Source organism: Gossypium hirsutum, chromosome A02 (assembly GCF_007990345.1).
Source record: "Gossypium hirsutum isolate 1008001.06 chromosome A02, Gossypium_hirsutum_v2.1, whole genome shotgun sequence".
NCBI lineage: Eukaryota > Viridiplantae > Streptophyta > Magnoliopsida > Malvales > Malvaceae > Gossypium > Gossypium hirsutum.
Window position 1 is genome coordinate 108054194 of NC_053425.1, and position 23963 is coordinate 108078156.

Genomic DNA, 23963 nt, shown 5'->3' on the forward strand with positions numbered 1-23963 from the left:
TCAACACTATCTAACACATAGACGTGTGATTCATAATCATTACTGAAGAAAACTTGGAGTAGAATAGCTGGATGGTAATGGTGTTCCAACCATAATATGCAACTGGTATATAATTAACTTGAAAACAATGTGAACAACACATTCAGTTATCGCAGTTAAAACTCCCTTGTCATTTCCTCACAATAGTTATTACTTTATACTTTGTTAACCATTAATCAAAAATAAGAAGAAGAAGAAGAAGAAGAAGAAAAAGAAGAAAAAGAATCTTATTGAAAATGCCACAAGCCCAAAAAATTAAAACAATTAAAACAAACACAATCAATAGTCGTACAGGTGGAGGGAGGAATCTTTAATCCCTTCTTCTCTTGCCCACCTTAAATCTTAAGTTTGCTCATTCCAGTGTTAGATTGACCATCTGAGCTCCTCAGGTTCAGCCATGGGTGTTGCAGACACTGCTGGGCAGTTGGTCGCTTCTCTGGGGAAAAATCAAGAAGAGGAGAAAGAAACTCCAAAAACTCACGTGCATCAGTCTCGGAGAATTTATATTTAGTCACCAACAATCGATCCAGTGGCAGGAACTTCAGTCTCCGAATCCTCTTCAGATCCCCATGCCTGTCAAAAAAATCCTTTGATCGAGCTCCTCCAACAGCAATCTGCTTACACATGCATATATTAACATTTCTATCACAACAATTTTATAACAAGGAAAGGACATTAATATAGAAATAATTTTACCTTCCGAGGCATCTTTCCAAGAAGTTCCATCATGAGAGCAAGGTGATCCTGGAAGCAACCAAATGAATAATATTATTCCCAGTGGTCCTTTCCTCCATTTATCTATAGGGTTATTATTTTTTATTATTATGACCCATAAACAAACAAACAAACAAACAAAAAATAGTAGGCATATAAATAAATTCATAATAATATGCTAATCAAAGACAATAACTAAATCTCCGTAGCTAGTGCCGCTGTTAAAACCATGAGACACTTCACATGTGTATATGAAAAAACTAATTTGATTTGACTTAAATATAAACATGATTACTATGATGCAGGCCTGCCTTCTACTCAGCACAGTTATTTTTTATAGCTCTTTTCTGGTATGATACCTATAAGAAAAGAAACCAGATCACACTATAATGGCAGGATCAGAGGGGAAGGATGAAAAAAATGGTAATATGACAGCTGCAATGCAAGTAGAATAACTAAATATATAATAGGTGAAGAACAAAGATGATCCTAATCTGGCATCATGCCAGACAAATAGAAAATACTGTTTTCCTTGAGCTACTCCCTATTCCTATTTTCTAAACACATATCCCGCAAAAAAAGGACAAGGAAAACCATTTCCAAAGTGTGATGCATAGAACAGTCATACCTCGTCTTCGCTGAAGCCTTGTCCCGTTTTGGGAGCAAACATCATGTCACCAGTAGCGAGCTCAAAGGCTATGCAAGCAAATGACCACATATCAACGGAAAAGGTATACCCAGATAGAAGTATGACCTCAGGAGCTCTATACTGCCTTGTTTGAATTTCTTCTGCAAATCGTTTGTCAGCCCAACATGCGTTTCCAAAGTCCACAACCTTGCACCTCATATCAATCCCATCAAGACATCTTGCAGATTTTGGAGCTTCTACTCCCATTGAATCTCTTCTAACACCTATATTAGCAACTGCTCTTCTGGCCCTCCGTTTCAATTTTTTCTCAATGATGTTCATGGTAGATCCACCATTTAGGGTGCCCCCCTCAGGCCTTTCAAGAATTGGAGTAAGACCAGATCTAACTGGATCCTTGGCTGGATCAATAGTGGAAAAGACAAGAATATTTTCAGGCTTTAAATCCGTGTGGATTATACCAACCTCCCTATGCAAGTAATCCAGGGCTATCAAAATGCATTTGCAGATCTCCCTAACTTTATTCAATTCAAGCCCTTTGTAACGGTTAAACCTGATTAATTGAAGTAGGCTATCACCGAGGAATTCGAGGACCATGCATAGATGTTGGCCATTTGGACCACTGTGCTTAAAGTGGTCAATCAGGCGCACCACACACTTCGAGTTTGAGGGGTCTCCGTCAGCAATAGATGAAAGGACATCAATTTCATGAAGTGCAGCTTGTGCAAATTGTTGTGCGCTTTTCTGGATCTTTAGAGCAACATATTTCTGGTTCAAAAGAGAAATGGTTTAGATAATACAATGATGCTAATCAATAAAAATCAAGGGATACCCTCTCTTCTTTTTTTTCAAGAAAATTTCCAAAAATCAACATCTTTTATCAAGAGGCAGCATAGGATTACAAAAAGCAAAGAATTTGACAACTCATACAAGAAATACTATTCAGATTTCAGATCAGGTTTTCTTTTTTCCTTTAAAAAGTTTAATCAACCTGATTATTATTGCATACATCTGACCATATACTTATAGCAAAATATCTAGGCATCAATCGCCGATCCCAAAAAAGAGTAATAAGAAACGAAACGGATAATAATGTCGTAGAGATTCTTTATAGAAAAAGCCAAAAATGAATACTTGCGGGAAAGGGGATACTGACAATAACGGTTAAACGGAAAGCAGAGCCCATAAGACCCAGAACAAACAAAAGTTAAAAAAAAAAAGGCGCAAAATGAAATAAGACCCAGATCATAAGAAAAGCAGAAGAAAATCTAAGGTGAAGGAACAGGAGGGACATACAGAGGATTGGGTATCGTAAGCGAGCCAAACAGTGGAAAACTGACCCCAACCCAGCTTCCTCTGAGCGATGTAACGACCAGCGGCGAATGGATCGCCGATCCGGACGGCATGATATCCTCCTTTCCTGTAAGAGTCGATTCCCTCGTCATCTTCCTCCGAACCCGATGATGAAGAACAAGACATGTCGGCAACTGTGATCGGATCAGCGTTGGGAGGAAATTAACGAAAAAACGGAATTTGTTTTTTCGTTGATTGTTGGTTTAGTTTTTTGTTTATATATTTGGCGATTTGTTTGCTTTATTATCCTTTTTTTTTACTTTCCCTTTTGTTGTGGCCGGGTGCTTTTTTTATGGTTTGCTATTTTTGGGCGGGGGGGTGTGTTAATTTTGTGTGTGGCTTTGAATAGAAACGGTGCAAAATAATGCAACAGGTGTCCCGTCCCATGTTCGCTTTATGGTGCCGCCCTCCCTGCTGCGTCATCCTCATTTGAACATAAGGCTCTTTTGCTTGCCCCCTCGACATGTTGGCTTGGGCTTTGGGCAATTTGCATTTGGTTTTCATGATCCCGGAAGCCCATATAATGATCCTCACCTGGCTCATTAGCGACCTAGTAGGTAAGTAGGTGGGGTGATGTTTGTCTTAGGTTTGAGCGATGACTTAGTTTCATCTGCCACCTGCCCTTTTTGGTTTCTGATGAGATCTAATGCATCATCGCTAATTACATGATTGCTTTTTTTTGCTCAACTATAGTATCATTACTTTTTTTCCCAAGTATTAATACCAGTAGTGTTATAATCCCTTTTATAACACTGACTGAGGCCGCAAGTTGCAGTATGTAATTTGTGTGCGACTCGGTCAATAAAACAAACGACGTCGCTTCCCGCCTAAGTAAGCCAATCAACATCGTAGGTGGCCTTTTGAAGTTTTCTAATTTCTGATTTCGTCGGGTGCAAGCAATCAGTTTAGTCTTGTTTAACATTTCGTCTGTGGAATTGGATGATTTATGGTTATGTTATGTATCCATTTCCCATCTGATTTTCTATTCCTTGACGTTTCTTCCAATCCTGGAATTTTAAATTCCAGCTTGGCGGTGGCGGGATATTCCTAACAATACCGATCTGTTCGTTGCTTATTCTAGGAACGCCAGATTAGTGGAGCCGAGGCTGTTGCCTTTTTTCAAGGCTCCAATTTTGTCCCAGAACGTTCTCTCTCAGGTCATTTCCCTCTTGCCTTTTTGTTTCTCCTACAAATCATACTGAACCTTTCTTCTTTGCTCAGTGGGTTTTTTTTTTTTTCTTTTGGGGTTAGTTTGACTTCTTTTTCCCATTCGTTGGTTTTGGTTGAGATAAAAGGAGAACGACAACACATAATTGTTATATGGTTTTCACTCAGCTTAGCAAGTTATTTCTTCTTTAATTTGTAGCGATATTATGTATGAGCCACTACTGACGTGCTTTTATTATTTTTCTTAAGTATCATTTTTTGTTCAAATATCATATGGAGAACATCTAAATGTTGTTTAGCAGTGCAATGCTCGGAAAGAACTGGTACCTAATACTTCTAGGGGTTCGGTAGATTGTTTTACATCTCTTCTCCTTGTGGAGAATTCATGTATCTGTTTGGTTTATTCCTTTTGTCGCACTCAATTGATGTTTCTATTTGTAGGTTTTGATGGATGCTGACCAGCAGAAACTAGGTTATCTTGGTAGACAAGAATTTTATAATGCCCTTAAACTTTATACTGTGGCACAAATTAAGCGAGATTTGACTCCAGATATGATAAATACTGCACTGTACGGCCCTGCTTCAGCTAAAATTCCTGCTCCCCAGATAAACCTTGCAACTGTACCTACACCACAGTCCAATCTAGCAACACTAGGGACACCTGGCCTTGGTAATGTAGGTGTAAATCATCAGCATCTCCAATCACAGCAAAACCAGGTTATGAGGCCAACCCAAGCAATGCCTTCCAGCATTTCATCACAGACAGAACAAGTTCTTGCTGCACAAGGCATGCTGATGGGAGGTAACATTGTGGCTCCTCGTCTTCCAACTTCAAACTCCTCAACTAATTGGCAAAGTAGAAACTCGGGGTGGTCTTATAGGTGGTGCTAATAACCAAGTTCATAGCCAAGGTTTTGGTCCTTCTACGAGCCAAGATGGATTTGGACAGACATCTTTGGGTTTGACACTTTTTATGCAACCAAGACCGCTATCAGCTCCTGGGCAGATATCCTCTACTACTGAAAAAGGCAAGATATGCCATCCAGCCAGTTAACAGAAAAGGATCCCAAAGAATTGGTGGCTTCGGGAAAGGGGTTTGTCTCTGATTCCTTTCTTGGTGACTTCTCTGCAACTTCATTGCAGTCAAAGCAACTTCTTTGGCGGCCGCATCACCTGCAACTAGCTCAACTGTCTCAATGACCTCCATTCCAGCACCAGGGCCCGTACTTCTCTAAAGCCAAGGCCAACCGAGTATTTGCTGAGTACACTTTCTCAACAACCTGTGGGTGGTCAGTATCATACAGGTCATCCAACAAGTAAACTGAACAAGCAGGTTACAGTCCAAACCAATGCCGTCTCTGGGTCAACTGGATTTCCTGCTGGACCTGGGAACTTGGCTTCTAGAGAATCAACTCAGTCTCAGCCCCCATTGCATAAGATAACACAATCTGATTTACAGAAGTACACAAAAGTATTTGTACAAGTTGACACTGATAGAGATGGAACAATTACCGGTGATCAGTCATGCCATCTGTTCTTAAGCTGGAGGCTCCTTAGAGGTAGTCTATGATTGGTTGATTGTCAGTTTCTGGTTTATCTACTGCTAGCTCAATTATGCTGGTTAAAATATTTTTTGTCCTTGAAATATCATGTTGGTCATGCAATATCTGCATGGATATAACTGGTGGATCACTAAGTTGCATTTTGAACAGCTATTGGTCATCTTATAAACTACCTATACGTGTAAAGATGAGATTCTATTTTACTATTTAACTGATCAATTACTCTCAATACAGTTTATTTTCTGATTATGTTGGCACATGGGATAAAAACAAACACTATATATGTGGAAAATGTTTCAACAATTTATTTTCTCTTTCTCGCATATCAAGTAAATGTGCACATTCCATGGAACCTTAAGAATAGCAATCAACAATATCTTCCCTTTAAATTTCTCAATAGCCCAATGCAATTCTTATTGCCATCGTGTAACTGACCTCCGAACCTCGCACAATGAAAGAACTCTTTTGCAAACCTCGCAGCTGATTGGTATGAAAATTGTGACAAGTTTGAAGACACAAGTATGTACCTTTAGGGCATTTTTATCTTTTGTTGTCCAAACTAGAGTGCTTGCTGAACCGCATTTAGTAATGGACTTTGCATGTCCCTAACATAATGTTGATTGTAATGTATCAAATTAACATGGTACTTTCTTCTGACTATTCTGTAATCTTAATACAATTCTGATGAACTGTCACTAACTCTCCTTTTAGAATTCACATTTGTAAAGGAGCTCACTCGTGATATACAAAATGTCATAGCCCCTCCAAAACCAAAAGTTTTACAAGTTCAAAAGGAAACGGCTGCTGGCGCTAACACATGTAAGATTCTTAATACAAGCGAATGGATCCATGAGAGAGACTTGGCAAATGAGCAAAGAGAGGATAGCCTGGCAGAAAGTCCCTCTGGAAGTCCAGCTATAAGTAGTACAGAAGATAAGCGATCTCAAGAATTCCAGGATTCTTATGTGACAAACAGTAGTGGTGCTGTCTTTTTATCAAAGGAAGCCTTATATTCTTTTAATCACTTTCTGTGGATATCAAAATTCTAGTATTTTGTCTTCATTTAATCTTTTCCCGAATGGATGTTGTTTGTTTGATGAGAAGATTTGTCAGAATTGTAATGAAAACCACAAATGGTCTAAAGAATACGTCCTTGCAGGAGACAATGGATCCTGATGAGCATGATAATAACTCTATATTTTGTCTTGGTGACTTCAACATAAAGCCCATAAGATCGCAGTCCTCCCAAACAGAAAACTTGTTCCCAGGGAAAGGCCCGTTCACTTTTGAGTATTCTGTTCCGAGAACCCCTGCCTACATAGGTGACATGTTCCATGGGAAAAGCTCGTCTATTTTTGCGGATTCTATTCCAAGCAGCCCTGCTTATAAAAACAATCTTCAAGGGGAAAAGCTCATCTATTTTTGCAGATTCTGTTCCTAGCACTCCTGCCTATGCAGATAACATGTTCATGGGGAAGAATTCGGCCATATTTGCAGAATATATTCCAAGCTCTCCTGTCTATGCGGATAAGTTGTTCAAGGGGCAAAGCTCGTCTATTTTTGTTGATTCTGTTCCGGGTACCCCTGCTTATCATTATGGGAGCTCCCAGAAGTTTTGTGAAGGATGGGAAGATTAGTCATTTGATAGTAGCTCTGGGTGTGATTCATTCTGCATTCAAGAAAATGGACTCTTTCAATTCTCCTCGCTTGATATTGGTTATGGGTATGATTGGTTTGATGCACAACATTCGCTAGCAAGGTTTGGTTCCACACGAAGCAGTAGAGGATTTGATCATGGTCATGAGTTACCATTGTACTGGGCCATTTAAGACGTCAGAGGAGAGCCAGAGTCCCGAGGGAAGATTCTGATTACCGGAGTGCTTTTTAGTGAAAGCGAAAAAAACAAATGCAATTAATTCGGGTGTTCGTGTGATTAATCATTATATATTTTATTGGAGTCTGGTCGTAGGTGATTAGCATTTGATATGTAATATAAAATTGTATATAAACTCGTTTTTCATGCAGTGCAACTTGCTGGTGTATTCCTTTTGCCGAATAGTATTATTTCGTTCACCCTGCCGATTACAAGTTGCAATTTGCTATGATTTGACAATAGAAGCAGCACGGAGAAAGAAAAATGTACACAAACACAAAGATTGAACTGTTATGAAAATACATCAATTTCTCGAGGAATTAAATGGGCATCGTACATGGTCAAGTTGTATGTCTAATCATTGGAATTAACAGTCGTTCATATGATCACCTCACCTAAAGAGAGGAAAAAAGAAAGGAGATCATTAGGCCTTGGACGCAAATATCTCCAAGAGCGAAGACCAGGTTCCTGAGACTCCCATAATCACACCCAGAACCACAATGATGGCATCCAAAATCAATCCATCCCACCCTAATTCCTTCTTGAATACCATCAAATGAAAAGCAGCAGGCAACACAAACCCCAGAGCACAGCAGACACTACTGCCCACTAGAGACAAGAAATCTGCAAAATTTGGGACCAGCAGTGCCACTAAACTTACCCCCAAAACAACTACCCACCTTAGCCATAAGCAGTATCTAGAATCACACAACCGCCTCTCCACCACCTCGTAAACTGGGTTCATCATCAACGGGAATGTTATAAACAGGTTCACACATAGACCCAGTTGCACCAGAGTGCTTATTAACCCTGCTCCCAGGTTGGTAGTGATTATATCTTTGGTTTCTTCACCAAAAGCCATGTATCCCAATATCCCAAATGCTCCATACAGCAGAGAAATGAATGCCATGCATAAGGCCAATACTTTCCCAAACTTATCTTTGTATTTAGCCTCTAATTCCAATGGCAGTATCATCCCTATTCCTTCAAAAGAATAAACAGCCACCCCCAGGCCATAAAAAAATACAGAGAAACCACCGAAAGCCTTCAACTCGGGTCTATTCTTCAAGAAAACCAATACATCCTCTACCATCACCACTCCCACAGCTGCAAGATCTACCACATCCGCAAAGATACTCAAAGGAGCCAAATGAGTCAACGTTGCAATTGAATTCAAACCTAACTGGAATGGAAAACAAGCCCACAGATACACAGTCTTGGAACTGAGCCCAAGAATACTTGCCTGATTGTCAGCATTAAAGACATAGGCTAAAGTGTTGGCAATAAAAATGAGGTAACTAATGCAGAAACCAGCTTGGGCAAGAACTATCATTATATCTACCGCAAAGCGACCAAGGGGGCCACAAACCTCGAAGCCAAGATCACCGAAGGAGTTGATCTTGGAGAAGCCATGGATAGACTCCAGCTTGCGGCGAGTAAAAACCAAAAGCATCATGCAGTGATAGGCTAGGAGAGCAACAGAGAAGAGCATGAGGGAGCCCATAAGCCAGCCAGTTTTCTTGAAGGTGTAAGGAAGGCCGAGGACGCCTGCTCCAACTATAGCTATAAAGACGTTTGCAAAGGTCTTTGACTGGGAAGACAGGCGACGTGGTTGGCCCAACAAGGGGGTATCTTCTCTTGGGAGAGGTGGCACTTGCAGCACATGCGAGGATGAGCTTGCTTCCTTATCAAACCCCATATCTAGACCAAAAGAGTGATGAGTGTAAGATTTTGAAGAAAAACAAGAGTAGATTGGTTGGGCACTTAGGATGTTTTAATTCTTAGACGGAGGAGATGAGAATAGATGGGAATGTTGTTTCACTTCACTTGTTATTAGATAAAGACAGACAGACGAGTGCAAGTTGTTGGCGTTTGAGAGATCTAAATGGGAGCAGAAAATACCACTTTACAATATGCATTCTGCAAAAGGAGGAGCAGAATTTGTAAAATAATGTAGGGGATGGGGCACGTTAAGATTTTTTTAATGATCCTTTTCGATTCTTTTGTCGTTTACTTGAAGTAATAAAGTACAAACAGACAACCAACTCAAATGCACATGTGGTGAGATGAATGTTCGGAGGGGCAGATGGGATAAGCCGAGCAACCTATCTAAAAAAAATCTTCAACAGTTGAAGTGGGTAGACAAGTTGAAGTTAAACACGCAAAGCAGATGAGAATAAAGAAAAAGATAAAAGCCAGCAAGGCTATCATTCAGCAGCCACTGTCGGTTTGCCGCTTAAGCAAGGCCCCATTATTAGCTTTGACGTATGATTCTCCATAATCTTTTGTGGGCCGTTTGATTGAGACCACATTATCTTTCTGTGTTTGCCAAACTGTCCCTCCCTCCCATCCAAATTCAAATCATAATTTCACTGCCACCCCCTTCAACTATTTCTTCACTTCTTTTGGATAAGATACGAAGAAATATCGTAGATATAAGTAAGATTTTTTTGGCTCTTGGCCTGTGCTGACTTTATTATTTTGTTTTTGGGTTTGGTTTTCCCCTGTGTGTTCTGTACCGTGGCATGAATACTTGAAGAGACCAACACAAGAACCTGGATCATACATACATACATACATATTCCTCCTTTCTTTTAGTTAGTTTGTTTGTTTCTAGCAGAGCGAGCAGTGAGTGATGATTTTTGGTGCAATTCTCTGTTAACGAAATCATCTATAGGCCATAGATACGCACAAGCATTTTCGCTGGTATATAAACTTAATGATGCAATTCCCAATGGGCTATGCTCGATCAATATAGTGTACTCCAGTCCATTGTATTTGTAGGCTTAAACTTAATATAGGGCTTCACTGATTTGGGTTTAAGGTTAAAAGTTTGGTCCATGTTGGATGCCGTTGCCAAACTACACATGGATAGAGCATTATCAACGTAGATGCTATATGATATTACATGGCCTCTGGACTTTAAGAAGATAGAGATTCCGAGCAACATAGGTAATTGCAAGTAATTAAAAATTAACAATCTCAATCTCAAATTTTATAAGCTCTACTTTCTCTGGAGTAAGATGTTTTTCATGTGTCTAATAGTAAATAAATTGTTACAATTAAAATATAAGATAACTTTGTAGTGCTACCTCATACTTGGAGCTTAATTGCCCCTGAAAAAAAATCCCTGCAACTAACATCAAACTTGCTGAGGTTGCCCCAGGCAACTTATTACCAGTTTCAGATTGTAACTCAAATGTTACCAACTCAAATTCAAAAAATATACTAATAAAAAATGAAAAAAAAATGTATACACCGGACACCATCCAGGATTCAAGAAATCATCAACTATTTCTATCCACGTCACAGCAAGTGGGAGGGACCAGTTGTTATTCAGAAAAATGGCTCTCCGATTGGTTTAAATTCCATTGTTTTCTTCTTTTTTGTACAAGATACAGACAATTCTTATCACTCGGTCATTCGTTGTTCAAAACACCCTTGAGGAGATCCAGCCCTTCTGCTGATATGCTCCTCCTTTTATACGATCTCGGAATTTCAATCTTCGGAGGTGGGTCTGGCGAGAAGCAGACTACAACAACAGTTAGATTATCACATGTGTTGCGTTGTAATGCTTCCTTCACAAGTGCTCTTGAGCACTTCTCAGGATCATTATGCTGCATCAACTCCTTCCTCACCATTGTCACAGCACATTGGCTACTCATCACATCCCAAAGCCCATCACACCCCATTATCAGAAACTCATCTTCTTCTGTCAGCAAAATTTCTTCCAACTCTGGCTCACAGCTTAAGGGACTCTTCGAACCTTTAGCGCCCTTAATATGCCAGTCTCCAAGAGCACGTGCTACAGAAAGCTGGCCATTCAGGTAGCCATCATATATCACACCACCTAGTTCCTCGATTCTTAATCTTTCAGATGTACAGTTGGGTTTGTGGTCTTTAGACAACTCGATTGCTCTTCCTCGTTTACCCAATACAGCTCGAGAGTCCCCAGCATTAGCAATGATCATGGTTCTGACAGAAACAACCATAGTTAAATCATGTCACACTGCCATACCTTACGATATCAACGTCCAACGGCACAATGCATATGTTTTAAAAAAGTAAATGTTTAGCATCAGATTTCTTACCTTTCCAAAATGAGAGCAGTCAAAGCAGTGGTGCCAGAGGACCTATCAAGAGATTTAGCATCTGCAAGTGCATGATCAGCTTTCACGTAAGCACGCTTAACTGCCTTTTTTGTTCCAGTTGCAAAATTAGCGTCTTCAACAATGAAGTTGAGAATGTTCTTTCTGGTGAAGGATGCTGCATCTAGACCACCATGCCCATCAAATACCTATAGGAAAAAAAGGCAGAACCTTAGTTCTACATTATATATATAATCAAAAGCTAGATAAATCTGATAATTGTGCAAAGCTTTACGAAACAGGCGTACTAAGGTGGCTGGTGACTAAAGGAATTGTTCCATACGCTGAAATTACAAAAACAGTGTCCTGAATTTAAGTAATCTAACCTAACAAAAGTTACACACCCCATAGAATGCTCCTAGGCAAGGACAGCTTGCAGCCGGGCCAAGATGCTGAAACAGATCATCAATACATATAAACTCATCTTCCATATATTGTTTTGGTCCTTTCTCAGAACAGCTTCCTGAACGGAATACAGGTAGAAAGCAAGAATCTTCACGTGATGGTGGTGACTTCAAGCCCGCAGCACCCATAACTGATTCCTACATCAACCCAAAAAAGAACTATTTTACATGAAATTTGTTTTAAAACTTATGCAGCAGGCATCAACTCGAGTGACAATGTAAACGAGGGGAACATCAAAAAGGAGGCTAATAATTCACAATGAATCCCATGAAACAAAAGCAACAATTTAGGTGAAATCTGAAATCGTTATAAAGCTTTTACATAGACTGAAAATAACAACAATATAATTCTTAGCATGAGTTGGTGAGCTTAGTTCAATCCAAAATGTAGTTTACCAAAGGAAGTTTATGTTTTGGTTCTTCAAAAGAAAATTTCACCCCAAGTTTATGCTAATGTAAATACACATGTACAGGTTAAATTTGATCATGCAGCTGAATTATTGGAAATCTAACTCAAGAGCATAAAGGCAACCGAGGACTTTAAAGAAGAAAGAAAAGGCAGATAAGACAAACATGTTCGATTAGCCACGCAGAGCTTGAGCAATGGCGCATAGCAGAGAGGCTTCTTGGAGGTTTGGCAGCGCTGGCTTGGGTCATATTCCCCAATGTGTCTTCATTTTCATCCTCCATTGAATTGAAACCACTTTTGAAGCTTCCATCTTCTAGTTTTGTTGCATGTGGAGATACATCTGTCGCTGGAGCCATTGATCCCCCTCCACAACCCACAAAAAATGAAAAAAACACAAATAACACTAACCCATCATTTCAAAGGGGAAAAAAAAGGTGCCTGTCAGATTGGGTAACAGGCAGCCCATGTTTTTGCATGAATCAACTGCCCAAAAGGTGAAGCACCTGATCCAAAGATTCAATTGAGATGTGTTAGAAATAATAGTCAGTTAGAGAGGTAGTTAGAATGAGCTGAGGAGTTAGCTAATCTGTTAAGGAAGGTGGTTATCTGCTTCTATAAATATGTACATTTAACACTGTATTGAACAGCTTAACAAGAATAATTTCAGATTGAAAACACATTTTATTTCATTAGTTTACCTAAATTTCTTCATGGTATCAGTCGCTAGGCGTTCTTGAGCATGGCAACAACAAATTCTGCTGCTTCTGACTCGGTTGAAGTGAATGGCTCTGTTTTTGGTGCGGATCGGGTGGTGAATTCGCTTCCTCGGCATGAAGTAGTGAAGCTTGATGAAGGAACTTTTCTTCAATGGAAGCAACAGGTTAGGTTTATTACTAATGGCTATGAGTTGTTTGGATTTCTTGATGGATCTACTTCTGCGCCGCCGAGATTTGTGCAAGCATCGGATGGTGCTCTTGTGCTCAATCCGGCGGCATCTGTTTTTCAACAACAAGATAATCTTCTTACTTCGTGGCTCCTCTCAACCATAAGTTCGACTATTGTGTCTTCCTTTATGGATATTCAATCGGCATCTGATGTATGGAACACAGCGTTGGCGATGTTCGCGGCCGATACAGATCAACGACAGTCCAGATTGCGTCATGATCTTCACTCTCTCAAGAAAGGGAGCTTGTCGATCCGCGACTATGTGGCAAAACTAAAAAGTTTGTGTGCTCTCTTGGAGTCGTCTGGAACCACCATCTCGGTGGCGGAGCGGACGGCAGTGTTACTTGCGGGCCTTGCGTCTGAATTTGAAGGTGTTGTATCTTCGGCCTCGTTGTCCTCTACTCCTTTGCCGTTTCAGCGTTTGATGGAAGCCTTGATTGAGTGTGAGAATCGGCATGTTCAAACAACTCAAGAGGTGGTGTACGTTGCTAACCTGGTGGAAGATGCGTCCATGGAAGGTTCTACACGAGGAGGTCGTTCGGGGCTGCGTGGCCGTGGGAGGAACTTTCGGCCGCGTCTCCAATGTCAGATCTGCTCCCATTTTGGTCACGTCGCTCAGAGGTGCTATTATCGGTACCACCGTGATGATTCATCGTCGATGCAGGTTCAATTGCCGAACCCTCGTGGTTCTGGAGATGGTGGCTGGTCTTCACAACCGAATACAAGACCTAGGATTTCCAACCTTGGTCAAAATTATTATGGAAATAATGTTGGTCAAAATTGTTTTGGGGTTGGTCAAAATAATGGTGTTTCTGGTCAAAATGTGTGTGCTGATGGCTATAATGGTTTTCTGGAACAACGTGCAGGAAATAATGTTGGTCAAAATTGATTTAGGGGTGGTCAAACTAATTGTGTTTCTGGTCAAAATGTGTGTGCTGATGGCTATAATTGTGCAGGACCGAATGTTGGGCTACATGGATGGCTCAGGCCAGGTAGTCGTGAGTTTAGACCACCTACTAATGGGCCGCATGATGTTGGGTCACCTGATGGAATTAATGGCAGTTTTGGTCCCACTGATATTGGGCCAAATGCTCCCCTTGGACCGAATGCTCCTATTAGGCCCACTAATCCTATGTTGAATCATGTGCAGCTTGGTTCATCTACACCGACCGGCAATGCTGCAGTTCCATGGCGCACTAAGCCGCGTGCTCGGGTGTTTTCAGCGTTAAATCCATGTTTTGGGCTTCCTCGGTTGGGCGATCTTCATGCGTCTGACTCTTCTGATCCGTCCATTTCGGGTTCGCACATAAATTCTACTCAATATGGAGTGAGTGGGGATGAGTCTGACTCGCCGGTTCCTGGAACGGTTGGGACGTCATCCTGGTATCTCGACTCTGGTGCCAGCAATCATGTGTGTCGCGATTCTTCAGCCCTGCATAATGTCGTTCCTTACTCAGGTACGTCTTCTATTTTAATGGGCGATGGTACGCCTGCTATGATATCGTCTATTGGTCAAGGTGTGTTACCGACAAGGTCTAGGTTGCTTCGGTTATCTAATGTTTTGTGTGCTCCATCCATTCGAAAAAATTTATTGTCAGTCTCACAATTTGCAACTGATAATGGGGTATTTTTTGAATTTCATTCTACGTACTGTGTGATTAAGGACAACGTGACTCAGGAGATTTTGATGAAGGGGCGTATTCATAATGGACTCTATCAGTTTTCTCTGCCTGATGGTTCTATTCCTCGTATGTCTCATCCGTCTGCTGCTCAAGTAGAATATTCTACTCAACATGATGAAAGTCAAGTGTTTTCGCTATGGCATAAGCGACTTGGTCATCCGTCGTCGAATGTTGTTAAGAATGTTTTAAATAAATGTCAATTTCGTATGAATAAAACTGCCTTTAGTGATGTTTGTACTGCTTGTAAAAAGGGCAAGTTTCATAAGTTGCCGTTTACGGTTTCCACTACTGAATATACTGATTCTTTCTCGTTGGTTGTATCGGATGTATGGGGACCTGCGTCAGTTGCCTCTAGTAACAATTGGTACTATGTGTCGTTCATTGAGATGAGTTCTCGGTTTACTTGGGTGTATTTAATTCGGCAAAAATCTCAGGTTGTCACGTGTTTTACTCAGTTTCAGAAACTTGTTCACACTCAGTTTGGCAAGACCATAAAGCAGATTCAGAGTGATGGTGGTGGGGAATATCGAGCTTTGGCATCAATTTTAGCTTCTCAAGGCATTGTCCATCATTTTTCGTGCCCGCATACTTCTGAACAAAATGGCGTCGCCGAGCGTAAACATCGTCACATTGTGGAAATGGGCCTTACTCTTCTAGCTCAAGCCGGACTGTCAATGGAATTTTGGGCATATGCGTTTACAAGTGCAGTTCACTTAATAAATCGACTTCCCACGCCAATGTTAGATGGTAAGACTCCGTATAGTGTCCTTTATGGGTGTGAACCTACGTATGATCATTTACGTGTTTTTGGATGTTGCTGCTATCCGTATCTGCGCCCGTTTCAGCGTCACAAGTTAGAGTTTCGTTCTCAACCTTGCACATTCTTGGGTTACAGTCCTTGTCACAAAGGGTATCAATGTCTTTTGCCTGATGGTCGTGTTGTTGTATCTCGTCATGTGGAGTTTGATGAATCCCAATTTTTGTCTCCGATGTCTCTGTCACGGTCCACTCGGGAGGTGAGTACTGTATCTCCTTGTTTTCCTGTTGTTGAGAAAAAGTCTTCTTGTCAAGGGAACTCAGTTGCTGATCCTATTTGTCCGCATACTGTGACTGGGACTCTGAATCCTCAGAATGAAGTAGGGGCTACTCCTACAAATTCTAACTGTCATAATACTCCGACTTTGGATGTGTCTATGGTTCCTCGTGATGGAGTAGGTAGTTCTCATAGTGGTTTAGTGCACTCTGGAAATCAGGGTCCCACACATGTTGTTACGATTCCGTCTGTTTCTACAGAGCCAGAAATTTCTGTGCCTACCACGAATGTTCATCCCATGACCACTCGGTCAAAAGTTGGAATTTTTAAACCCAAGGTTCTTGCTATTGAAGTTGTTGAACCGTCTACGATTGAAGAAGCTCTCACTAGCCCGGAGTGGCAGACTGCGGCTCAAACTGAGTATGATGCCCTGATTCGTAATGGTACATGGGAACTTGTCCCTATGCTATCAGGTCGCAAGGTTATTGGTTGCAAGTGGCTGTTTAAAGTCAAGAAAAATCCGGATGGTACAGTTGACCGGTATAAAGCTCGTTTGGTTGCAAAAGGCTACTCGCAAGTCCCAGGTTGTGACTTTCAAGAAACATTTAGTCCTGTTGTAAAACCTGCTACTATAAGGGTTATCTTGTCGATCGCGATTACTAAAGGATGGTCGCTTCGACAAGTTGATGTCAACAATGCCTTCTTAAATGGTGATGTGGATAGTGAAGTGTTTATGCAGAAACCTCCGGGATATGTTCAGCTTGGGTTTGATGGGAGACCATTGGTTTGTCGCTTAAAGAAGGCTTTATATGGTTTGCGTCAGGCTCCACGAGCTTGGTTTGAGAAGTTGAGAACGTTTCTTCTAACAGTTGGGTTTGTTGGTTCGAGGTCAGATGCCTCTCTGTTTGTTCGATTTCACTCAGGGTCTATTCTCTATGTTCTTGTCTATGTTGATGACATAATTATTACTGGGGATCTGTCATCGTCTATTGACTGGTTTGTACAGCTGTTGAATAATAAGTTATCGTTGAAAGACATGGGTGAGTTGCATTATTTTTTGGGTATTGAGGTTACCCGATCCTCTTCTGGGAGTCTTCATCTATGTCAGAATAAGTACATTCGGGATATGTTGAAACGTAGTGGGTTGGCAAATGCTAAAAGTGTTCATACGCCCATGATTAGCTCGTCACATATTTCTAAGAATGACGAGGATCCTTTGTCGAATCCAACTGAATATAGGAACCTGGCTGGTGCGTTACAGTATGTGGTTCTTACCAGACCTGATATTGCATATGCGGTTAATAGGGTTTGTCAGTTCATGCATTGTCCGACCACAGTTCATATGGTTGCTCTTAAGAGGATATTACGGTATTTGTCTGGTACTCTCAATTTTGGCATTATCTTTCGTCAATCTGATTGTTTGTCTCTGGTTGGATTTTCGGATGCGAACTGGGGGTTGGACTTCGATGATCAGCGATCTACTACGGGATATTGCATATTTTTTGGGTCTAATCCTGTATCTTGGTCATCGAAGAAGCAGCAAGTGGTGTCTCGATCTACGGCTGAGGCTGAATACCGTAGTCTTGCTGCTGTCACTAGTGATGTTTTATGGTTGATTTCGTTACTACAGGAGTTGCATATTGTGCCTGTTTCTCCGCCTAATATTTGGTGTGATAGTTCCAGTGCAGTTGCAGTTGCTGCCAATCCTGTTCTACACTCCAAATTTAAACATGTGGAGTTAGATTTATTCTTTGTGCGTGAGAGGGTTGCCGATGGTTCTATTTTGGTCGGGGAAGTACCTGCGTCCGATCAAGTTGCCGATGTCTTAACTAAGCCTCTTTCAGTTTCGTGTTTTTCTCGATTCAGAAATTTTCTTCGAGTCTTTTCAGTGGAGAAGGTGGATGCATGTTAGAAATAATAGTCAGTTAGAGAGGTAGTTAGAATGAGCTGAGGAATTAGCTAATCTGTTAAGGAAGGTGGTTATCTGCTTCTATAAATATGTACATTTAACACTGTATTGAACAGCTTAACAAGAATAATTTCAGATTGAAAACACATTTTATTTCATTAGTTTACCTAAATTTCTTCAAGATGCACTCCACCCCAGACGTATGGTATGAAAAGCGTGTCTTCTTTTTTTTTTTTCTTTTGCAAGTTGGAAAATTTATTGGTTGGTGTGAGGAACTAAAAGCAGCCCCATTGCCAGGTTGGGTACACCCTATATGTGTGTAATTATGAAGGTCCAAGAAAACAAACAAAACTTAGGACGTAAAAGAGAAGAAGAAAATAGTATTAAAAGAGGAAGAAGAAGAAATGCAAAACCAAAGCATGGAAGTAGACCGTTTAGAGAGAGAAGGAACGGAAGTCTGTTATTATATGTTTATGGGATTCCAAGTTTTGCGCACTACATTATAGGTAAAGCTTGAAAGGGGATTGGGTTATTGACACGTGTTTCACTTCCTCATCGTTGACCTTTCCCTTGGTTTGGATTTCAATCAACGTCTCTCTATCACCTATCACTCATCCAACCAAAACCTACCATCTTCAAAGCTAAAGCAGCCTTCCCTACACACGCTTCAACCACTTTTACAGTTATAATTGCAACTGCTATTCATTGTCTCCCCCCGCCATGCCGGGGGATTTTCATTTTTTTTATTTAAGTAATTTTATAATTATTCAATTATTATTTATTTAAACCAATCATTTTAGATATTTCATTTAAAAATAAAAATAAAAAATATTTTTTTGACTGTATGTCAATACTTAACGTTTTTAAAAAATTATATTGATTGGAAACAAATTTATTATCCATATACATACCAAACATTAAATTAATTTATTATCTATGTATAACAATAATTATATTAGAAATTAATGTGTGGATGAAACCTTTTAAATAAATAATTTTATATTAAATTAAAATTAACGGTTTAAATTTTTTTATAATTGATTGGTTGTAAATTCTAAATCACATCGCAAGTGATCCAATTGAATTTTTAGACTTTAGTAGTAAGATTTTAAGAGTGACACATGATATGATAAAAAAATAAAAAATCTAAGAAAGAAAAGAAAATATTACAATATTTGAACTCTAATGGTGAACTTAAAATATTTCATTGAATATTAACCTTAAAAATAAAATTAACTAAACTCCATAATGCAGCTGTCTGTCCCCAAGGAATCATTTGCAGCACATACTCTTAAAAGGAAAGAAAAAACATATGTACAACATACAAACATACATAAATGCAAATGGAATTAAAATTGTATAACAATGAGTGTTAGAGTAGTTAGTTTGTTATGAGTTGTTATAAGTTGTTAGTCTGGTGCAAATAAGTAGTTACGCTAATGAGAGTGGTCAGTAGTATAGTCAGTAGTGATCTTCTATAAATACTTCTGTATTCCTTAAAGAGAGGAAGCTTTTGAGAATTCAATATATGAGTTTATTCTTAATATTCCTTAGGTTTACCTTAGGTTCTTTCATGGTATCATTCGCCTAGATCCTGGTGGTTGTCTTCGCTCCGTCTGCATGGATTCGACTGTTGAATCTCCGACTGGTGCTGCTGCTCATGCTTCTTTCTCCAAGTCTCGGCTGATCCATAGCTTCTCGCGTCATGACACTGTTAAGCTCGACGAATCGAACTTCGTTCAATGGCAATTTCAGATTCGACTAATTGTTGAAGGCTATGACCTTCAAGGTTTATTGGATGGCTCCATTCCTAGTCCGCCGAAGGTTGTGACGATGACCAACGGTACTCTTGCACCGAATTCAGATACGGCTCTGTTCACATAGCAGGTTCGGTTGCTTGCATCGTGGCTTCTATCCACGGTTAACTCCTCTCTTCTCTCTTACTTTATTTCCACTAAAACTGCATGTGATATCTGGAGTGCTGCTAGTCATTTGGTTGCAGCGTCTTCTGTTGAGAAAGTGGCTCAGATCTGGCATGACCTTCATGCCGTTCGGAAAGGTGGATCTACAGTTAAAGAGTATGTTTCAAAGATTAAAACTCTTTGTGTGCTACTTGAGGCTTCGGGATCTGAAGTTTCTGAGGCAGAGAAAGTGGAGGTTCTCCTAGGTGGTCTTCCTCCTGAGTTTGATTCAGTTTTCATGTTAGTTTCGATCTCGTCGGAGTCTTTGCCGTTTCAAAAGCTAGTGGATGTGTTGATGGCATTTGAGAGTCGGAAAACGAGGGTTGTGCATGATGTTCCTATGGTTGCGCATGTCGTCGAAACTCCTGCTGATTTTGATTTGCGAGGTGTGCATGGTGGGAGATCGTCGACTGGAGCTCGTGGCGGTCGTGGATTTCGAACGAGAGTTCAGTGCCAGATCTGTAATCGTCTGGGACATGTTGCACAGCGGTGCTACTATAGATTTGACAGAGATTATGGTGCTTCTGATGCGGCTGCTGTGGCCGGTGGTGGAGCTGCTCGTGCGCGTGGTTATCAGTCACTGCCACGTCCTGAAGGTGGGCAGTGGGTATGGCAGCACCCACCTGTTGTGCGTGATTATCCACAGCCCAATTGGGTTGGTCTGTCAACTGGACCGATTGGTGCATTTCATGCACCCCGTATGTCAGCGCCTCGTGCTTATGCGCCTAGGGCCTATGCTCATCCTAGCAGGCCTGTTGTGGTCCCAGAAGCTCAGTTTTATACTGCTGCTCCTAGGCCGAATGTGACAGATCACATGCTTGGCCAAATTGATCAGCAAAATGGGCTGACTCATGGTACTCAGTACGTGTCCCAACAGTCTCCTGGTTCACCTGTAGCGAATTTTGTGGGTGTCCCGACTGCTCCACCTAAGGCCCCGTGGCGTACCAAACTACGTGCTCGAGTTTTTGATGTTGATAATTCTCAAAATATTGGTTTGCCTCGTATTCCAGATTTTTGTGCCTCTAATTTTTCGGACTCGTCTCAATTTGACTCGAGTCATGTGCCTACACAAGGTGGGTCTTCGTCCTGATATCCCTATTTTGGAGCATCGCATCATGTATGCCAGAACGCTGCGGATTTAAATACTACTACTCCTTATTCAGGTACATCTGAACTCTTAATGGGGAATGGATTTCCTACTAAAATTTTGTCTGTTGGTGATACAGTTATTTCTACAAATTCAAAGTTGTTACAGTTGACTAATGTGTTGTGTGTGCCAAGTATACGGAAGAACCTGTTGTCTGTGTCTCAGTTTGCTAAGGACAACAGTGTGTTTTTTGAATTTCACCCGTCTTACTGTGTCATAAAGGATATCTAGACGCAGGAAATCTTGTTGCGGGGCCAAGTTCGTGATGGACTGTATCACTTCTCCGTTGCATCACCCGGGTCGTCAACTAAGGTGGCTCAGGTTCATAATATTGGTTTTCAAGCTTCTCAGTTGGTTCCTGATGACTTCACACTATGGCATAATCGACTAGGTCATCCGTCAGCTAGGATTGTTACTGATGTTTTAAATAAATGTGGAATTGTGTCTAATAATAAGAATCTTTCTAATATTTGTGTTGCATGTCAGAAGGGCAAGCCCCATAAACTGCCGTTTCCTAGTTCGAGTACTGAGTATGTGGAGTTGTTTGAGTTAGTCGTTTCTGACTTGTGGGGTCCTGCCTCTGTGGCATGTGAAGGGAATTTGTACTATGTTTCCTTTGTGGACATGGGTAGTCGATTTACTTGGATCTACTTGATTAAACGGAAATCTCAAGCCATAGATTGCTTTCGTCAGTTTCAGAACTTGATAGCTACTCAGTTTGGGAAGCATATTAAGAAGTTTCAAAGCGACTGGGGCAGAGAGTTTCATGCTTTTGCTTCTGTTCTTGCTGAACAAGGGATTATTCATCGCCTCTCGTGCCCTCATACTTCTGAGCAAAATGGGGTCGCTGAACGGAAGCATTGGCATATAGTGGAAACGGGGCTCACGTTGCTTGCTCAGGCAAATCTCTCTATGAAACACTGGGGTTATGCGTTTAGTAGCGCTGTTCATCTTATAAATAGACTGCCTACTCCTGTCCTTCAAGGTCAGTCACCGTATCAAAAGTTATATGGGTGTGTCCCACAATATAGTCACCTCCGAGTTTTTGGCTGCTGTTGTTTTCCATATCTGCGCCTGTTCGTTGGTCATAAACTGGATTTTCGACCTCAACCATGTACGTTTTTAGGTTACAGGTCTCAACATAAGGGTTATTTTTGTCTTACACCAGACAGGCGGGTCATTGTTTCTCGTCATGTTGTTTTTGATGAGCATCGGTTTTTATCTTTGTCTCCGTTATCAGATCATGGTGATTATTCTCGGCAATCTGCTACGTATGTTCCTGTTGTTCAAGTTTTTCCTTCTCGTTCACTAAATTCGCAGACTCCTCCTCTACATGTTGCTTCCACACCCTCTCCTGTCTCTGATTCTGCATGTGCTGCTGTTAACTCTGGGGTTGATTCTTCGTCTGACACTTGCGTGTCACCAGCAGAGGTGACCGCCTCGCCTGACACTGATGTTTCAGGAGCTTTTCGTGACAGTGAATCTGCTCCTCTACTCTCCTCTGAGCATCTGATATAGGGTCAAGTGCCGTGTGTGTCTTTGGGAAATATACATACTATGGTTACACGGTCAAAAGCAGGCATTTTCAAACCAAAGGCGTCTGACACTTGCGTGTCACCAGCAGATGTGACCGCCTCGCCTGACACTGATGTTTCAGGAGCTTTTCGTGACAGTGAATCTGCTCCTCTACTCTCCTCTAAGCATCTGATATAGGGTCAAGTGCCATGTGTGTCTTTGGGAAATATACATGCTATGGTTACACGGTCAAAAGCAGGCATTTTCAAACCAAAGGCGTTGACCGCCGAAGCTGTTGATTTTGAGCTAAGTTTTATTGATGAGGCGCTTGCTCACCCAGATTGGAAAGTTGCTACTCAAGCTGAATTTGATGCACTCCTGGCCAATTCGACCTGGGAACTTGTGCCTGCTCCTTCTGGACGAAAAGTGATAGGGTGTAAATGGTTGTTCAAGATTAAGAGGAACCCTGACGGGTCTGTTAGTCGCCGAAAGGCTCGGTTGGTTGCTAAAGGGTGTTCGCAAGTAGCAGGTTGTGATTTTACAGAAACTTTTAGCCCTGTGGTTAAACCGGCTACTATTCGTGTCATTCTGTCTATTGCGGTGGCAAGGCGATGGCCTCTTCGTCAGGTTGATGTGAATAATGCTTTTCTTAATGGAGATTTGGGTAATAAGGTGTTCATGCATCAGCCGCCCGGTTTTGTACAGTTTGATTCGGTTGGGCAGCCACTTGTGTGTCGGCTGAAGAAGGCTTTGTATGGGCTTCGCCAAGCCCCTAGGGCTTGGTTCGATAAACTCAAGCAGTTTCTGGTGTCTATTGGGTTTATCACCTCTAAGTCTGATGCCTCTCTTTTCATTAGAAATACAACCGAGGTTGTGTTATATATTCTGGTATATGTTGATGATATAATCATAACTGGTAATGATTCAGCTGTTATAGCCAGGTTTGTTGATCAGTTGAATGCTAAGTTTGCTCTCAAAGATATGGGTGATCTGCATTACTTTCTTGGGCTTGAGGTTACACGCTCGTCTACTCGGTGTCTTCACTTATGTCAGAAGAAATATGTTCGTGATCTTCTTGTTCGTAGCTCCCTTTCTAATGCAAAACCAGTTCATACACCTATGATTAGTTCACATCGGTTGTCCAAAAATGATGGCGATTTGCTGAGTGATCCGACTGAATATCGGAGTCTTGCTGGGGCCTTGCAGTATGTTGTTCTTACCCGGCCTGATATTGCATATGCTGTTAACCGTATTTGTCAATTTATGCACAGCCCTACTACTCTTCATATGATTGCTTTGAAACGCATATTGCGATATTTATGTGGTACTCTTGATTATGGTATTGTGTTTTGTCCTTCTTCCCGGTTGTCGCTTGTGGGGTATGCTGATGCTAACTGGGGGTTGAATTTCGATGATCGCCGGTCCACGTCTGGTTACTGTGTATATTTTGGTCAGT

General features: G+C 41.1%; 4 protein-coding genes and 1 pseudogene across 4 annotated transcripts; 2 read left to right on the forward strand and 3 right to left on the reverse strand.

The window, feature by feature from the left end:
• Nucleotides 1-248: 248 nt before the first annotated feature.
• LOC107939587 (SRSF protein kinase 1) lies at nt 249-4501 on the reverse strand. Its single transcript, XM_016872927.2, has 4 exons — nt 2696-4501; nt 1382-2167; nt 736-783; nt 249-653 (listed from the first exon to the last, which is right to left on the reverse strand). The coding sequence occupies exons 1-4, from the start codon at nt 2876-2878 to the stop codon at nt 375-377; spliced, it is 1296 nt and encodes a 431-aa protein (XP_016728416.1). The 5' UTR covers nt 2879-4501; the 3' UTR covers nt 249-374.
• Nucleotides 3216-7551, forward strand: LOC107939583 (uncharacterized; annotated as a pseudogene).
• Nucleotides 7552-7637: 86 nt separating this feature from the next.
• Nucleotides 7638-9304, reverse strand: LOC107939588 (amino acid transporter AVT3C). The gene has a single exon (XM_016872928.2). The coding sequence runs from the start codon at nt 9051-9053 to the stop codon at nt 7779-7781; it is 1275 nt and encodes a 424-aa protein (XP_016728417.1). The 5' UTR covers nt 9054-9304; the 3' UTR covers nt 7638-7778.
• Nucleotides 9305-10320: 1016 nt separating this feature from the next.
• On the reverse strand, nt 10321-13255 carry LOC107939590 (probable protein phosphatase 2C 47). Its single transcript, XM_016872930.2, has 5 exons — nt 13014-13255; nt 12480-12818; nt 11847-12044; nt 11446-11651; nt 10321-11329 (listed from the first exon to the last, which is right to left on the reverse strand). The coding sequence occupies exons 2-5, from the start codon at nt 12669-12671 to the stop codon at nt 10774-10776; spliced, it is 1152 nt and encodes a 383-aa protein (XP_016728419.2). The 5' UTR covers nt 12672-12818; nt 13014-13255; the 3' UTR covers nt 10321-10773.
• A 6068-nt stretch (nt 13256-19323) lies between these two features.
• On the forward strand, nt 19324-22510 carry LOC107939584 (retrovirus-related Pol polyprotein from transposon RE1). Its single transcript, XM_016872921.2, has 5 exons — nt 19324-19332; nt 19439-19708; nt 19772-20918; nt 21009-21175; nt 21224-22510. The coding sequence occupies exons 1-5, from the start codon at nt 19324-19326 to the stop codon at nt 22508-22510; spliced, it is 2880 nt and encodes a 959-aa protein (XP_016728410.2).
• The last annotated feature ends 1453 nt before the right edge of the window (nt 22511-23963 follow it).

Coding starts and splice junctions, on each gene's coding strand:
- LOC107939587 (XM_016872927.2), bottom strand. CDS start 2,878: ATGTCTTGTTCTTCATCATCGGGTTCGGAGGAAGATGACGAGGGAATC. Junction 2,168..2,695: donor CTTACGATACCCAATCCTCT/GTATGTCCCTCC, acceptor CTTTTGAACCAG/AAATATGTTGCTCTAAAGAT. Junction 784..1,381: donor AAGGCTTCAGCGAAGACGAG/GTATGACTGTTC, acceptor GGTTGCTTCCAG/GATCACCTTGCTCTCATGAT.
- LOC107939588 (XM_016872928.2), bottom strand. CDS start 9,053: ATGGGGTTTGATAAGGAAGCAAGCTCATCCTCGCATGTGCTGCAAGTG.
- LOC107939590 (XM_016872930.2), bottom strand. CDS start 12,671: ATGGCTCCAGCGACAGATGTATCTCCACATGCAACAAAACTAGAAGAT. Junction 11,652..11,846: donor GCCTAGGAGCATTCTATGGG/GTGTGTAACTTT, acceptor TTTTTCCTATAG/GTATTTGATGGGCATGGTGG. Junction 11,330..11,445: donor ACTGCTCTCATTTTGGAAAG/GTAAGAAATCTG, acceptor TGTTTCTGTCAG/AACCATGATCATTGCTAATG.
- LOC107939584 (XM_016872921.2), top strand. Junction 19,709..19,771: donor CCATTCCTAGTCCGCCGAAG/GTTGTGACGATG, acceptor TTCACATAGCAG/GTTCGGTTGCTTGCATCGTG. Junction 20,919..21,008: donor GAGTCATGTGCCTACACAAG/GTGGGTCTTCGT, acceptor CTCCTTATTCAG/GTACATCTGAACTCTTAATG.